Raw genomic sequence first — 17,103 nt, forward strand, 5'->3', positions numbered from 1 at the left:
CCAGGAAACACTTGCAAACTCAAAACATATTTAAGAATAATGCTGTAATTGTTTATTTTAAGTTACATAATGCTTATTGTTATGTCACGTATGATAATCATAGCTGTATTCCTTGTTATCTGTATAAATAATATAATTTGTGAAATAAAACTAAATTCAATATGTTTATAATAAGCTACTTTGCAAACATTATAACAAATCATCATAGTTGTTGGCAGAGTATACAACTAGAATCCCATTTATAGGTAAATGCGTCTCAAATCTTTTGGCGTGGTTATGGAATTACATTGCGGACAAAGCTTGCGCGCGCCCAACGTTTGCAGCCAGCACTGCTCACAGTGAACATGCCAGCAGGACACTGAGATGGCGGGATTTTTATAATCGTCAATGCAAATCAAACACTTGAGCTTGCTCTGCGCCTGTTTCTCGTAGAGACGCAGACGTGCCTTCAAGGATTCGATGATCTGCGCCGATGTGCCACTGCTGCTGCTACGCGAAGTGGATGCCGCTGGAGCGGGTTGCTGTCCAGATGTGGACGGTGCCTGGCTGGCCGCCTCATTTATTTCTTCAGTCAATTCGCGGGCATTATTGACGCTGATGCTGGTTTTGGGAGTCTCATTGGATGATATCAGCCTTCGCACATAGCTGGTAACGTCCGTCTCGGAAACCCCCTCTCCAGTGCCATCTTCATTGTCCAGCGGTATTACGTCTGCTTCGCCATATTGTGTCGGTCCATAGATGTGCGTGTCATCCTCATCCACATTGACATCGTCCTCATCATCGTTGGCTGCCTGCTGCCCACCATTGTACTTGATGGTCTGTCCCAGATTCAGCGCCCTATAGCCGCCCTGGACGAGCGTCGATACGCGGATGCGCTTCTGTCCCGCCCACTCGTATTCCTCGTATTCATCGCTGTCGTCATCATCATCGCTGGAATGCCGTTCACCGTTGCGTCCATTGGAGCGCAGGCACTGGTTAACATGCTCCTGTATCTCAACCTGTGGGAAGTTTCTGTTGCACACGGGACAGCTGCAGGTGGTTTCAGCGGCTTGGCTAGGCGCAGCAGCAGCAACTGTTACTGGCGGTGGCGCAGGTGCTGGTGGCGGTGTTGTGGGTCGTTTGCGTGTGCGTTGTCGCTGCCGTGCTTGACGGTTGCGTTGCACACGCTGGAACACACTCCACGGCTTGCGCTGGCCGCCCCCCTCAGCAGCGGCAGCAGCTGACTGCGTTTGAGCTGTTGTTGTGGTAGAAGCATGAGCAGGAGTGGCCGCAGCCGTCTGTGTTGAACGCAGCTGCATGCCGTGCAAACGCTCCATTTCAATCTGGCAGTGATCGGCAACCTGGCTGCGTTTAATTTTCGCATCGCAGCTAGGGCATATAACATCTTCCTCACCGTTGGCGATATTAAAGTTTTCAGTGTTGGGCACAGTGTCAGTTGCCATGTCAAGAAGGCCTGCCTCTAGGTATTTTGCAAGCAAAATAATAGTTGGCCACCTGGGCGTGAGGCAATGCACCACAGTAGGCACTGTTTTTGTGGTGTTTTTCGCTTGGATTTCGTTTATAAACTCAGATTTAAACGTAGTTTTCCGACCGAACGAACTAAATAAAGAGAACAACAAACGCGACGCCGATGTAGAGATGTAAGCAACACAAGTATCGTCCGCTTATCGAATTAATATCGATCTACTCGTGACTATCGCACAGCTTGTGGCACCTTGCCACCTGGCTAGAATCAATGACGACCTAAAAAATACTAAACGGGCTGTACAAACATCTTAGTGATTGTCAACCCCTCTGCAAATAATTATTTTTATTATTTTGTTTATGTTTAATATAAAAAAATACACGTAAAAAATTGATGAAAATGTAAAATGCAATAGCTGAGCGCTTCCCACAAAGCAAAACGCGTAAGTGAGAGTTGCTTCCTCAGCGATAACGCCATATTTTCGCAGCAGACGAAAGTGAAAAGCTGGGAAAACAGAATAGAGAAAATAGCAGTGCATTATTTTCCCATATCTGTGTCAGAAATAAAATTTTCCAAAAACCGACTGTGTGCGTGCGAGTGTGTGTGTGTGTGATTGTATAGATATTGTAACGTTATTTAACAATAGCAAAATGTCGGAAATATCAAAAACGGAAAAGCAACACGCACAACAACAACAGCAACATAGCAACATTAGCATCTATGGCAATCAAATGAACGTCATACCCAATTACACATTGAGCGGAATGAGCTCCTTTGATGCCGAATCGCTGCCTGATTACTCAGAATTTGATTCCGAATCGGTTACTTTGGACTATTACAAGGAAAGGTATTTAGCAAACGACAACGACGACAACATCAACAATGGTGTCAATAATAACAAACACAACAACAACGACAACCCGTATTTTTTCTGCATTTTTGTTTTGGTTCCGTTCCACCCTTAATCTCGCCGCAATAGTTGTTGTTATTGTCGATTTTTGTGCTGTCCCAGTTTCGTTTGCTTGTGTGTTTTATTTTTTTCGTTGTCATTTTAATACTCATTACATGTCGATCCTGTTGCCATGTCCAACGCACATGCTCAGCAATGCTCTTGTATATGCAAATATTTTGATTCTCTCAATGTTCGGCTAAAAATAGAGCAGACATCGCCTCTGTCTGGCCCCCGTCTGTGCAACAGAATCGCAAAATATTTCTTTGGCCAAATATTTCTTTGTCTAGTACAGTACAACTACCGCCCGCTCACAGTTGCCACCCCATCCACACCCCCTCCTGTCTATACCATAGCATTTCCTTAAATGTCTGTTGTTTCTGTACACATGACACGGACGTAAACATATGTGTACAGTAAAATCTCTTTTGAGCGAACACACACGGTTTCCAGTTCATTCCGATTGTCTGCCCAAGAGCACGGTTTGTTAGTTGAAACTTTTCCAGTACGCTTTCTTGTCATTTCCTTTTGCATAATTAATGCAATGTGCATCGAGTTGCTTGCAGTTTTACGGCTGCTTCCACGAACCGCCTCTTTATCTGAGGACCTGCCTCACTTGGTTTTATTTGGTTTCCCTTTGTTGTCATCGACGCAGTCAAGATTATAACTGTAATGTCGGAGGTTTTCCACCCATTTGGCAGCTGTGCATTGTCAATGAAAAGAAAACCCAAAGGAAAATCCAACCTATTTTATATGAGTAATATTGTCTGCATATATAAGAATTCAAATCTCCAAAAAGAGTCATTTAAAACGATAAGTCATTATTATTATTAATTTTTAATAAATAACTTTTTATAATATGCAATAATCTGTAATCGAGTTTATGCACCGTATTTTATATTGAAAACTGTAAAGTGATCTCTGAACGAAAAAGTTTATATATTGACAAAAACTAAATAATTAGAAATATATGGCTATCTAAAGTATTTAGTCGTCAAATATACCATGGGTTTATTTTAATACAGATATGTTAGCGGAAAATTGACTTAATAATTAACTCAAAATTTGGTTAATCAAAATTGTTATTAAATTACATTAATAAAAGAAGAACTTTTTATAACTTTTGTCACCGGAAGAAACCCAAACATTGAAGTCTAATGTCCTTAGGCGGAATGAATTAAATAAATTCATTGTAGGGTAGCAAGAATCGGCACTGACTTTGGCAAGTTCCAATCGCATTTCGATGGTTCGGACAATTTTGATCAGCCCCTTCCCCTTCCCCAATCCCAATACTTGGATGCTTGTGTATGTTGTTTTTGCATGAGCTGCTGCTATTTTGTTTTCACAGCTGATTTGTATGCGCTTGTATGTATGTTTTTGGCTTTTGTTTTATTTTGATTTATTTTCATTGTGTTATCAGCTACAAGCTGCACTAATTGAAAATGTTACCAATTCTATTTCTCCTCCATGCAATCCGTTTTAACAAACACACAGATGTTGAAAAGGCTGCCGCCAGCATTTTGAATTGAAAACGCATTTGAACAATTTGCCGCAGTCGCTGTGCGCTAAGAATTAAGCAATAAACGCCAATTGAATCATTTTGTTATATATTCCAAGCCAGAGTTTATCGTTACTCCCTTATATACACCATTAGCAAACTAACCAAAAAACATAATCAAATAAAAATCGCATTTGAAACGCATTCCAATTTAGTATTTTGCGTGGGCAGACGTTTTGCCTAATTAGTTTATAAGGTAAGTTGGTCCATCATGTACATAATTAATTAGATTTAACACACCTACACACATATATTATATATACCTTTATACTTTATTATTAAAAACAACAGTGTACTACGTCCAGAAGCGGACAAAATGGCGCCGACAACGACAATTGAAACTATTACAATCACAAGGCCCCTCAAGGTGCGTATTGTTGCTCTCAGAGATCACTGCTCAATAATCCAAATATAAATCCGCAGGTGATTGCATTTATATGCGGAGTCATAGTGGTGGTATTGATGGTTATGGCATTGGCCTCCACGGATTGGCTAATGGCTGCTGGCTGGCGGCAGGGTCTATTTGTGCATTGTATTGAGGACGATTCAATGCCGCCGCTGCCATTCAATATACAGGATCCACCAGGCTGCTATTGGACCCGCGATATTGGTATTTAGCTGTAAACAATATCATGATCGAATCAATGTTTTAAGCAACTATATTATATGTAGGCTACATCAAGGCAACCGCTGCGCTTTGTATTATCACATTGATAACGGACGTCATAGCCACAGTGCTGACTGGACTGGGCCTTAAGTCGCAGAATCATAATCTTAAATATAAATTTTATAGAATAGCAGTGCTAGTAATGCTCGTTTCATGTAGGTGTCACACTGTTTACCCAATCCTAATTTAACTAAATACTCATAATTGTTACGATTGCCTCCTATTACAGTATTGGCCGTGCTGTCCGCTCTGATTGTCTATCCAGTGTGCTTTGCAGGCGAACTCACAATGGGTAAGCAGGTACACTTACTGGAAGATATGAAGTTAATTTCAAATTTGTATTTCCTGCAGCGAATCGACGCGTTTGGGAGTTTGGCTGGGCCTATGGCGTTGGCTGGGGCGCAGCAATTTTCTTATTTGGCGCCGTGGTTCTGTTGCTATGCGACAAAGAATCTGAGGAGATCTACTATAAGGAGAGAAAAATTGTACATGAAAACCAAATGCGCGCCTAGGCAAGGCCGCACGACCTGCCTGACGTCGTTCTTTAGACATAAGCATCTAGCAACCAATACACACACACTCACACACAGAGACACTCACAGACGTATACAAATTTCAATTTGACTCAAGACTCAAAAACAAAGAACTCGATCAAAATAGTAATTTTCGTCAAAAACTTTAGTTAGACTTCTGATTACGTCCATCATCAACCAATTTAAGCCAAAAATGAAACCAGAACGACTTGACTTTCTTCTCCCCACAGTACTGGGTGTTAGTTAAATAAGACTTGTTTTTTTATTTTCTTTTTTTTTTCTTCATAAGTTTCCCCATACTGAAAGGTAATTTTCCAAAACACACATACACATACGCCGCATCTGACATATAAAGAAATATATACACCAAATCGTGTCCAATCTATCTACCTACCTACCTATATAACAACATAATGATATATGTATAATTGCAATTTGTGTCAGCGAGTTTTACAAAATTGTAATATTTAGTCTGCTCTTTGGCATAAATGTGACGAAAGCACAACAAAATTGTACTAAATGTACTCATATAAAACATATATTTAAAAAAAAAAACTATTCAGCTACATACCAGTCGTATACCTAGAAAATTATCATAGAAATTCATAGTCGTTTACACATGTAATCCTTCCAGATATGTATGTATGTAACCTTACTATAATCGATCCATACTCCCAAAACGAAACAAATATTTCGACAATACTACATCGAAACAAAATGTATGTGAACTTTAATTATTTTCGTTCAACAATTATCCTCAAGTAAACAGTTTGAAAAGGCATTGCCAGGCCCATTTTTTTTTTTAAATTTTGATATATATAAAATGAGTTTGTTTCACTTGTATTGTGTTGTGTGTCAGTGCTCCCTAAATACCCAATGTACTCGAATATACATATTTTTGTATTTTAGCCACTCACCTTTTGTATAATACTTAAACCGTCCCGTCTACCACTCAGTTCACTTTAAATATTTTTTTAAGTTAATATCGTATATGCAATATTTTTAACACAATTAATTTGGCAGCTTGTTTTTTTAGAGCACAATTGTAACCGCAGCTTAATTTATTTTTACATTTTAATTTATAATTGTACATTTGAATTGTGTTTTATGCTATACTTACATATCAAATATAATAAACTCGTTTCTGACAACTTTTGTTAAAGTATACAATTGAATTTTTTGTTAAATACAAATATGTACAACTATTTATAATTTGATATGAGTTATTAGGATTTGCTTTAACTTTTTGGCTTGTTCAACATAGTTTCCTTCTCTTTCGAACTGTGTTTTATCATTAATCATTGTCATAATCATTCGCAATCATAATTACAAGCTCACCGTAATTTTCCAAACGTTCTTTAGTTGCATTTCGTTTCCGTTCTCCAAAAACGACAATTGACAAAGCAATTAAAAACAATAACAGTTTTAGGTAAAAATTAAACAAAAATGCAGCAAATGCCAGCAATAAAGTTAAACGAGACGTAAATTACAACAATACAAAGATAAATACACGTGCATTAACATTCATATATAAAGAAGACATTGAACAAATCGTAGGCAGGAACGTGCGGTGAAAAAGGAAAAAGGAAAAGCGAAAAGAGAAACCAGAACAATTAATAACGAGTATGAAATTAACAATTATACCAAACAATTTTAATTAACTAAACTATTATTAAGTAAGGTTAACGTATGCAACTATTATTAAAAAACACAAATTCAAAATATGTAACTAACGAAACAATTATATAGTATACTCAAATGTGAACTTTTAAGAAACGTTACAATTTTTTATTGCAAAGCGAATGAAAACAAAAATTAGCTATTAAATAACATAAACACACATAGAAACTAAAATAAAACGTTTTAGTTTTTCCACACATTATTAACAAATCAAAAACAAATACGAATCAATATATGTTCAATCATTACAACTTTTATGAATCATTGATAAAAATAGTACATATGGCAAGTAACAAAAAGAGAACGTATCAAATTGATTGCCAGTGATCGTATATTCAATAATATTCACTTAGCCACATACTTATATGATAATTATGACTTATGTATGTATTTGCTAATATTGACAGTTATCAAGAACGTCGAATATCTCTTACAAATTTGCTATACCCACTCATGTGATTAACTCGGTTATAATGTAAATACTTTGGCCCAAAAGTTCAGTTCTCATCAAATGAAAGTAAACAAAAGTTTTTGTTTGTTTCGATTACTAATTATCGTTTACCAATATGCATGCATATGTTTATGAAAACTAGATTTAGTTCTCATTCCATAATCAAAATCTATTCAAATGTGTACCAACAAAATACATAACCCACTAATTTAAAGGAACTTTAATTACATCCAATATGAAGATTTGACTTTGGCATTAATTTTTCTTGGCAACATGGCAGCCACCGCAGCCCAGCAAATATTTTCAGTGTTTCGGCTCACATTAATAACTAAATAACCATTTAATGTTCGGTTCGTAAAAAAGGTTTTTCAAAACTGTGAACCCATGTTTGGGTTGGAACCTGAGTTCATCTAAGTTCGTTCAATTTTTCAGTAGAGCTATTAAACTTATTAAATTAATTATATTTGCATATTTTTACTAAAAATTTAATCAATTACATGAATCATTTTTAGAGTACTGAAGCAATCGTTAGGGCAATATCAAAAAATTTTGAAATAATATTTTCAAATAGCAAACAAATATGACATTAATATGGTTTAGTTTAGTTTTAGGGTCCAACGAATCTGATTTAGGTTTCGGTTAATTGTTAATGAATTGGACATCCAAGAGTCAACCGGTTTGCAGCCTTGGTTGGCAAGGTTTTCTATTTTTTCCCCAGTTAAATACTTATCTGGGCGGCAACAACTCCATGCTCCTCAAAACATTTTGTACAGGTTTCAACAAAATGTGTTATGGTTGGACGATCCTCGGGCTCGGGTTTCCAGCTGTTGGTCATTAGTGTTTCAATTGGGATAGTCCATTTCGATCTTATCGAATGCTGGTCGTTCCCTGCATTAGCAATGGTCATTGGCAGGAGTAACATTTGCTTACACACAAGTATATACCTGATTGCACGAGTTGAACGATTGTTAAGGAATTCGAAATATTTTCGTAAGGCTTTTGGCGCGACAACATTTCCCATAATACAACTGCAAGGCTGTAAACATCACTGTAAAACTTATAAGCCATACCAACGCACACCTGCAAATGAAAAGGTTGGGTCAATAGATTTTTACCGAAAGGTAAGCATACTAGCCTCTGGTGCAGTACAGCGAACAGTGGTTCCAATGTTTGTGTTCGTGGTAGCCTGTACGGATGCAAAATCAGAAATTTTCAAGACACGTCGGTTATCCATTAACAACATGTTTGACGGCCTCAACGCGCCATGAATCAGATTACATTCAGGGTTTTTCAAACAATAACTCAATAACTATATGATAGCATGGTGCATTGTTAATAGCATTTTGCAAATATATAAGGAACATAGTGTAACTTAAAAGTGCCGACAGACGGACATGGCTGTATCAAGTGGGCAGTTGATGCTGATCAAGAGTATATATGCTTTATGAGCTTTTTCATGACAAAATTATAATACACTCTACAAGGGTTTAACAAACGAGAAAGAAGGGCTATCTTCGGCACGCCGAAGATTTAGTACCCTTGCAGACCCAACCTTTCCATAATGCTCATAGGGCTTTGCCCGTATCTAAGATGAACAGTGAAAATAGTTAACGCCGAGTATGGTCAAGATATCTTGAATAACAAAAAAATTTTCATACAACTTAACTTAATTTTCGACCGATCGTTCCTATGGCAGCTATATGATAAAGTGGTCCGATGTTGATAGAATTTTTCATATATACGAGGAATGCTTGGTCAAGATATCTTGATAAACAAATATGTTTTTCATACAAGAACCTATTTTCGATCGATCGTTCCTATGGCAGTGGTCCGATCCAGCTGGTTCCGACATATGTACTTCGTGCAACAGAAAGAGGGACTTCTGCAAAGTTTCATAAAGATAGCTTTTAGACTGAGAGACTAGTTCGCATAGAAACAGGCAGACGGACATGGCTATATCGACTCGGCTGTTGATACTGATCACGAATATATATACTTTATAGGGTCGGAGATGTCTCCTTATATGCGTTACACATTTCACGACAAAATATAATACCCACTGCTAGGGTATTAAAACCACGAATGAAATCTTAACTTCGGCTCGCCATTGTTTAAATCAATTTATAGACGAATTTCTATAAAAAAGCTTTTATGGCAGGTAAGAATGGGGTTGTATCTATGTAGGATAGTAGAGAAGATGGCAATTTCCGAGTTTGCTCAAGATAGTTTGAAAAACAGAAAAGATTTTGCAATTTTGCAGCATTTTTTATTTAAAATATTATTATTATTATTATTATTGGAGCATTTATGCAGTATATATGTACATTGTGGGTACCTATAACTAAAGTTATTCACAACACAGCGCCATATCTCTAGTCTTTTTTGGCTATCAGGCCCTGCTTCTTCAGCTGTCGCAGTGCACATTTGGCAGCTGTACATTTGGCTATCCGGTAGTTGCGTCCAATGCCACGGAATGTGCCCTTGCAGAAGACATCAACAGTGACGCGTACGCGACGACCATCGGCCAACTTCTCGGGCTTTCCGAACTTGGCCGTCTCCGGTTCCAGTTCGAGCAGCTCTCGTATGGGTGATTTTGGCACAGAATTGCTAAATTGCTCGATCTCGGGCTTCATCATATTGCTATAGACCTGCCACACCACATCTAGCGACATATTCGAGTCGAGAAAAATGGCACCGGCAATTGATTCGAATACATCACCTAAAGCCTTGGGTACCTCAACATCCTCAGCATCATCGCACTCCTCCTCAGAAAGCAAATAGTACTGTAACGATATCCGAAACTATAATCGTGATATACGACTGTTGTGGACTCCGTTAAACTTCTTACCTCTTCACTTATGCTATGTCCATTTTCCTGCTGAATGCGCACAAAGCGATCGATGACATCGTTTAGTCCAGGTGACAGATGGCGAAAATACTTATGGAAGCCATGCCGCACGGCCAATGACGCGAATATCGTATTATTCACTAGCGCCGATCGCAGATCGGTTAAAGCACCTGGCGAGTGTTGGCGTGGATCTTCATATAGATGTCGTGTTATCAAATAGTCCAATACGGCATCGCCCAGAAATTCGAGACGCTGATAGCAATCAGTCAGACGGTTGGGCGTGTAACTGGCATGCGTCATGGCCTGCAGTAAATAGGAACGATCGCTAAATGTATAGCCTAGGTTGGTCTCGAACTCCTCAAACCCACTTAGCAAGTGCTCCAGCTCGGCGTTAGCATTGGGTGCAAAATGCAGAAGCGGACTGCGCGGCGTTGGCCAATCCCCATATACTGTTATCATGTTGTTCGCATCTGGCTTGGTGCTGCCTGGCAAACGTTGGTCAATGGCTGCTGCTGTTGGCTTCACTTTGTAGGGCAGCACACGGACTCCCAGCCAAGCCATGAAGAGTAGCGCTCCGCGCGGCCCACACTCGATTAGATAGGCGCCAATAAGCGCCTCCACACAATCGGCTATGGATTTGTCTGGTATGCTGTGCTGCGAAACCAGATTGTACGGAATGAAGCAACTGAAATCGGTCGTCTCGTTGGAGTCGTCTAGGTTTGCGTTCTGTGCCAGCTGTTGCGCAGCTGCGGGTTGGTCCACGTTGCCGGCCAGACCCAACGACTCAGCCTTTTCACGCACCATCTCGCAGATTTGCACGCTGCTTAAATTCTTGATATCCAGCAGATCGACCAGTTTCCAATGCTGCGTTGGTATTTTAGCCTCAATCAACGCCTTCTCTAACTCCTTGGGCACATAGTAGCACGGCGGCAGCCAATTGTCATGCGGCTCAAATTTTGTGGCAATCATATACTCGCCCAGTCGCTTGCGTCGCCCCAGCCGATACAGATTGAGATTGGCCACCTGTTTGGAGCGCAGATGGCTTAGCTTGCCCTCGTGCACATTCTCATAGGTGATGTACAGGTATGTGGTGATGGCGTATTTAAGGAACGAATCACCTATTGTCTCCAGGCGCTCCAGATTGATGCCATCGTTGGCATTGGACATTGTGAGAGCCTGCAAAATGATGCTAGGGCTTGGTCCAGGATGTCCCACTAGCTCCGGCTGATGATCAAATCTGAAGGCGCCCTCAGGCCTGCCCGTTATTTGCTTTGCAGTTCGATGTGCAGTGCAATCCGAATTTCTTACCAACTCTTGTTGATACTCCAGTCTAAGCTGTTTATTGTCTAAGTTCAGTCGGTGGTGATCGTTGTAGTTATCAAAGCTATCGCCACAGCCCATTACGTTGTAAATTTCATGCTTGTGCTGCTGCAGCCACGTTGTGTTTAGCTCAACCAAGTCGGAGAGCTGAAGTGACGGTTTGCTGGCGAGCTTGGCCAGCATTTCCTCCTCCGGCACGTATGGCAAAAACTCTTTTAGCAGTTCCAGCTGCAAAGTTGACCCATCCTTGTCAGCTTTCGTTGCGCTAACTTCAGTGCGCTGTAGCACCAGTTCTTCGCCGTGTGGTACCAACATGCCGCAGCTCTCAATCTCTGATTTGAAGCGCACAATGGACTGTTCGTAGTTGATACTGCTTCTGTGCTCTGCCTGCTCGAAATTGTAGCCGATGAGAAGATTCTTTGTCTGCTGGTATTGGCGTTCGTTGGCATTGGTGGCTTGTATAATGGACAGCTGCTTCTGGCGCTTTTCCATCTCTTGCGCTGTTTCGATGGTCTCCGCCTCGTTCTTTGAGGTGAACTCAATGCGACCGGCAACGATGTCATCCGTATCATCATCTTCCGAGGTGTATTGGTAAATCGGTCCCACATGCTCCTCATCATCATAGCTAGAGCTAAGTGAGTTGTCCGAGTCGTAGAAGGCGTAATTGGGTTTTCCCTCTTCTTTTGCAGCATTGCCAATTCCAGACCCACCATTCGGCTTTCCTGTTCGCTTCCGTCCAGGCGCTGCTGACTGATTAAATCCGCTGCTCTTGCTCACATCCCAGAAAGTGGGCGAGCCGTAGCGCGTCTGTTGGTCGCCTGCAAGTGAAGTCAATACTAAGTAAATCGGTTGACGGAATAAGATAATCTTGCACACTTACAGAACTTCACATTCGCGGGTAGCACAGGCAGAAAGTCCTCATCCTCCTCATCCTCATCGCCATCTGAGTAACTGGCAATGTCATCAGCCATGTCATTGGACCAGGTGCCAATCTCGATGAAGTCATCCGTATTGCCCAATTGTTCTTCGCCTTCAATAACTAGCTCATTAGCGCTCTTGGTGGCCTTCTCAATGCTCGGCTCAGCCACCGTCTGTTGCGCAGAATCATCAACGGCTTTGTTGATAGCCTCCATGCTGTCCGGCTTTTGCTTAGATTCGCGTGATTTTTTCAACACCTCTGACAGGCTCCAGCCAAAGTCTAGCATGGGCCACTCAAATTGCTCATCGTCAATCTGTTGTCGCCCCAGGCCAAGATCGGCAGAGACCTGTTTCCGAATATCGTCTGCCAGCAGCAGACCGTTGATGCGGTATAGGATACAGGGTAGGCAAACTGCCGTGCGCCATAGGGACGCCGGAAACGGATGTACTGTGCACAGTTCAGGCACTAGAATCTGCTTCTGTTCAAGATTTTCCCGCTTGGCACGCTTCGTTTCCTCCGAACTGGTTGGCAGTGCCACGCCCTTACGATTTACGTAACGTGGCGTTAGAAAATTTAAACGCGCACTCGTGTGATCCACGTCGAGCAGCGGCTGTGCCGCATTCTGTATGGTGAGACCATATTTAACCAGATAATAATGCTTGAAGGTGCGATAATTGTCGCCCGGAAAGCAGCTGAGCGGCGATAAATGAGGACAGATCTCTGCAACATAGAAGTACTGCGGTTGATCCTGGTTTCGGTACCAGGGCATGACGACAGCATCTTGAAAACGTTGAGCCTCAAAGGGCTGCGCTTGCCGTTCTCCATCCGGCACTGGCTGAGGCATCAGGTTCCCAGTTGCTTGTATCAGCTCCAGAAATTGCCAATCTATAAGTCGGCTGTCCTGCTCCGTTCTTACCGTTGGCACAATGAACACACAATTTTCTGTTGAATCCGGATCGAAGAGCATGAGGAACTTCTGCAGGCGTAGCACATTTGTGAACGTATAATTAAGGAAGACATTGATGCAGCTAATCTGCGCTTCGGTTAGCACAACTCGCTCGCGTGCGAGCTCCAGCGAGACCTTTACTTCGCCAGATCGTGTAAATATGGAAAAAGCGCTCAGCTTAGGTATGCGTTTCAGTGTTAATATGCCAAAGCCTTGCCGCGCCTCCTCCGGCGGATAAATCTTGCGACCACGAGTGTTTTGCTCCTCGGGTATGGGACACTGCAGTGTTAACTGAATAAAGTACAGATAGCAGGGAGCCCCGGCCACTGGACGACAATCACAGAATTCCGATGCAATGCGCTTATAATAGTATTGGCGCCTTTTGGTGGTGCCTGGACGTGGTTCATCGTTTTGTTGCACTATATGCTCATCCTCCGGCTCCAGTTCGAAGCACTCCCAGTCCGGTTCCAGAGCGCGAAAGCCCTCCTTGCCAATGGGTTGCAGCTGATCATCCAGTTCCCCGATCTTATGCAACTCCACACAGGCCTGGAATGCGGCCAGACGTCGTGCCAGTGTTTGCGTTGGCATTGGAAGACCCTTCAAATGCAATAAAATTAAGCAGAAATGTTGCAAAATTGATGATTTTTTAATGAAAAATTAAAATACCCATTACCTTATAGGACATGCTAGACGATAGACTTATTATACTATAAAACCTCATACACTTACAACAATGTCGTGCTTCAGTGGTGAATTGATAGGCAGGCGTAACGTGTACTGGTAAAGGATAACGCCATGTCGTACGGAACGCGCACAGCGCCACAGAGCAGTTAGCTTGGTGAAGGTATCGCTGGGCAGGCGGGCGCAATACTTGTTGACCAGCGCGATAGCAGTACTCAAATCTACAGAGGCGCCCGTCGACAGTTCCGGCCTGGGCTGAAAGGCGGCCAGGCAGCTGGTGAAGCGCTCTGCTTGTTGTTGCTCCACTTCGGCTGGCTCCGTATTAGCGCACTTCGATAGCAGCATCTATAAATCAAACACATTATTAAAGACAAGATGTAGCACAACTAGGGATACCCTGTCCCCCTGCTTTCATACGGTCGACCTGATGAAGAGTCTTGTAATCTGTTTAACTTTTTTAAATACCTGGGATAATATTGGATACGTAATGTTTACCTGTTCGATTTCACGATATTGTGCCATTTGATGCACTAGCGCCTGAGTAGTACTGGTCAGAGTGTCCGCCGCGACGGAGACGTTGACCGCGTTGGACAGGGCATTATCGGACATTGCGAGGAGTTCGCATTCGAAGCGCTGCTTCGGTCTACGCTCGGCGGATCTGTCACTGGGCGTGGTGTTGGTCAAGCTCATGGCGTCATCACTGGAGTTGCCGCCATCCAGCACTGTCGGTACCTCATCCTGGATCTCCTGCAGCTTTATGTCAGATGCGGTCGGCGGTTGATTGCTAAACACCTCCGGGTTAAGTATTTTGACCGTGCCACGAGCTGTGCCGAAAGTATAAGGATCTGAGGCCAGGGAATTGGGCAATGCCGAGTCATCCGAGTCACTCTCCTCCTGCTCAGCAGTATCACTAATCGTGGCACATATAAATCGATGACTTTGATCGGTTAGCTGCACTGGATCATCAGTCGCCGCTGCAGTAGGATCATAGCTGGGTGCCACAAGCATTATGTGGTAGGCGGGTGCGGCTCGCGCTCGTCCCTTGCATTGCACATAACTGCGGTAGGTAGTGGGTGGATCCCAACGCACCACCAGATTGCACTTGGGCACATCAATGCCCTCCTCCAGCACCGAGGTGCCAATTAGCACATTGCAATCGTGCATTCGGAAGCGTTTGAGCACGTCTTCTTGCCGCCTGTGCTCCTGTTCAGCCTCTTTTGGCTCCGTCGCGGGATCAGCCACGCGATCCGTGGTGTACTGGCAGCGCAGGAACTTGAGATCCGGGTCGCGTCTGCTCAACTCCGCAAGGAGTTCGAACAGTACGCGTGCCGTGTGGTTTTCATTGCAATAGATAAGTGCGCAAAGGGTCTCGCTTGCATCGTGCTGGTGCCGATTGTGCCGCCGTGTGTGCGCCCGCCTTCTAGTGTGTGGCTGTGCGTTGGATTTGGATTTTGTTGTGGGCAGTGGTGCAGTTACTGGAACTGCCCCTTCGGTACTTGTTTTCGGTTGTTCCTTATCTGTTGGTTGGATCAGATGCAGCAGATGATTAACTATAGAACGCGTAGTCCCATGCTGTTCATCAAGCTGTTCAATCACTTGACACTTGGCTTTCAGAGCATGAGATAGTTTATTAAAGTCCGCTTGGTCCACCTGGTGGCGCATCCTACGCAAGCCATCCGTCTGGGTGTGGGCTTCAGCTGGCTTAAAGCAGCGGAGCACTCGCAGCAGTCGTCGCACCTTAGGGCTTGAGTAGCGCTCAATGGTGCCAAGAGGATCTTCGATGACTTGCTTTTGGAATGTTTGCTCGCAGAGGGCATTGATTTCTACAAGCGCTGTGTTCACCAGGCAGAAGAGCAAATAGTGGCGTTCGTGTGGAGTCTTGACCTTGAGCTTTTCGTTGCGTTGGTAGAAATGAAGAGCGGCCCGTTGCGTGCACCAGGGTCCCATTTCATGGAGCACAGCAAGCAGGCCGTCCAGCACATTCATCGGGTCCAACTTCGGATCCGGAATATCTGTAGTAGTTCAAATTATTAACTTATGTTTGAATAAGAACTAGCTTGGGGCTTGACCATGAGCAAGTCCATTAACACATACCCTTTAGGTCCTCCATAAACTGATCGGTACCATAGATCTCAAAGGGATCATAACGATGATCACCTAAGAACGATTTATGTGTAGTAAGAATATCGACTATCACGCGAGAAAGCTGATCCATCTCGAAGGGCGCACACTGCACAATATACTCATGCGGCTTGGCACAGTACCTCAGCACCGTGACAATGTCACTGGCCGTCTCAATGCGACACAACATTTGCTGTTCCAATGTATCTAGCATGGCATTCAGTTCCTCCAATTCGCAGTCGGCGCTATGCAAAGGGCCGGCTAGGCCCAATATTCGAGGTCTATCGGATGGCTCTGCAGGCAGAATAAATTCCTCAAAAATGGGCAAAATGCTGCGATACACAGAGCTGTCATGACAATCCTCCAGCACAATAAGTTGAATACTGCTTAGAAGCAGATCCCCAGCTTGCAGCAACGACAGGAAGGTGCTTGGTTTGTGTATGCTGACATGGTAGTCGGCCCAGCAATGATTGGACGGCACATGCTGATCCGGCTGCTCCTGCCACACTTTGAGATCAGTGAGGTGTGTGAGCATCGTGTACATGGACGTGGCCTCAGCATCAATCTGAGAGCTTAAGTACACGCTCACCTTACCATTCCGACGTCCTGGTCTGGAGAGCTCCTGCAAAAGCTTTAGTGCTATAAACTCCTTAGAGCTTCTATGGCCCAAGCAGATGATGGTGTTGCGCTCAAAGGCGGACGCCAGAAGCTCCACTTGAAAGTCGCGTGGCGTGAATACCGTGGTATGCAGGTTGTTGTCGCACCAATGGAACGCCATGCTGACATTTGTATGCAACAGACCCGGGTCAACTGCAGTTCCACTACAACTGGAATTGGTGGGTAATCCACAATGTGGAAACGCCGGCTCGGGTGCTTTTTTGCATCATCGATAAGTCAATTGGTGCCAATTTCAACTCGATGAATATTAACGATATATCGGTTTGCTTTAACAGACTCCATGGCAA

At 43.0% G+C, this 17,103-nt stretch overlaps 3 protein-coding genes across 4 annotated transcripts; 1 reads left to right on the forward strand and 2 right to left on the reverse strand.

Moving 5' to 3' along the window:
* Nucleotides 1-29: 29 nt before the first annotated feature.
* RNF220 (ring finger protein 220) lies at nt 30-1,647 on the reverse strand. Its single transcript, XM_064693112.1, has one exon. The coding sequence runs from the start codon at nt 1,440-1,442 to the stop codon at nt 240-242; it is 1,203 nt and encodes a 400-aa protein (XP_064549182.1). The 5' UTR covers nt 1,443-1,647; the 3' UTR covers nt 30-239.
* A 102-nt stretch (nt 1,648-1,749) lies between these two features.
* Nucleotides 1,750-5,803, forward strand: LOC135435874 (transmembrane protein 47). 2 transcript variants are annotated; one of them, XM_064693111.1, is made up of 7 exons: nt 1,752-1,907; nt 3,909-4,168; nt 4,264-4,339; nt 4,396-4,582; nt 4,645-4,794; nt 4,869-4,931; nt 4,991-5,803. In XM_064693111.1, exons 3-7 carry the CDS (start codon nt 4,289-4,291, stop codon nt 5,149-5,151), a joined length of 612 nt encoding a protein of 203 aa, XP_064549181.1. In that variant the 5' UTR covers nt 1,752-1,907; nt 3,909-4,168; nt 4,264-4,288; the 3' UTR covers nt 5,152-5,803. The 2 variants fall into 2 exon arrangements, with proteins under 2 accessions (XP_064549180.1, XP_064549181.1); XM_064693110.1 differs by lacking the exon at nt 3,909-4,168 and having other exon boundaries at nt 1,750-2,312.
* A 3,744-nt stretch (nt 5,804-9,547) lies between these two features.
* Dcr-1 (Endoribonuclease Dcr-1) lies at nt 9,548-17,025 on the reverse strand. The gene is made up of 6 exons (XM_064693105.1): nt 16,112-17,025; nt 14,513-16,029; nt 14,066-14,362; nt 12,352-13,933; nt 10,152-12,289; nt 9,548-10,086 (listed from the first exon to the last, which is right to left on the reverse strand). Exons 1-6 carry the CDS (start codon nt 16,914-16,916, stop codon nt 9,676-9,678), a joined length of 6,750 nt encoding a protein of 2,249 aa, XP_064549175.1. The 5' UTR covers nt 16,917-17,025; the 3' UTR covers nt 9,548-9,675.
* Between the last annotated feature and the right edge of the window lie 78 nt (nt 17,026-17,103).

Source organism: Drosophila montana, unplaced genomic scaffold (assembly GCF_035044405.1).
Source record: "Drosophila montana isolate Dmon_TW-CO22-7 unplaced genomic scaffold, ASM3504440v1 contig_3733_1, whole genome shotgun sequence".
Lineage (NCBI taxonomy): Eukaryota > Metazoa > Arthropoda > Insecta > Diptera > Drosophilidae > Drosophila > Drosophila montana.

What these genes read in the sequence shown, in the direction of transcription:
- RNF220 (XM_064693112.1), bottom strand. Translation starts at nt 1,442, where the DNA reads ATGGCAACTGACACTGTGCCCAACACTGAAAACTTTAATATCGCCAAC.
- LOC135435874 (XM_064693110.1), top strand. Translation starts at nt 2,116, where the DNA reads ATGTCGGAAATATCAAAAACGGAAAAGCAACACGCACAACAACAACAG. An exon ending in CTATTGGACCCGCGATATTG is followed by an intron (nt 4,583 to 4,644) that starts GTATTTAGCTGT and finishes TATTATATGTAG; the next exon opens with GCTACATCAAGGCAACCGCT. An exon ending in GCTAGTAATGCTCGTTTCAT is followed by an intron (nt 4,795 to 4,868) that starts GTAGGTGTCACA and finishes CTCCTATTACAG; the next exon opens with TATTGGCCGTGCTGTCCGCT.
- Dcr-1 (XM_064693105.1), bottom strand. Translation starts at nt 16,916, where the DNA reads ATGGCGTTCCATTGGTGCGACAACAACCTGCATACCACGGTATTCACG. An exon ending in CACTGAAGCACGACATTGTT is followed by an intron (nt 13,934 to 14,065) that starts GTAAGTGTATGA and finishes TTGCATTTGAAG; the next exon opens with GGTCTTCCAATGCCAACGCA. An exon ending in GACATAGCATAAGTGAAGAG is followed by an intron (nt 10,087 to 10,151) that starts GTAAGAAGTTTA and finishes ATATCGTTACAG; the next exon opens with TACTATTTGCTTTCTGAGGA.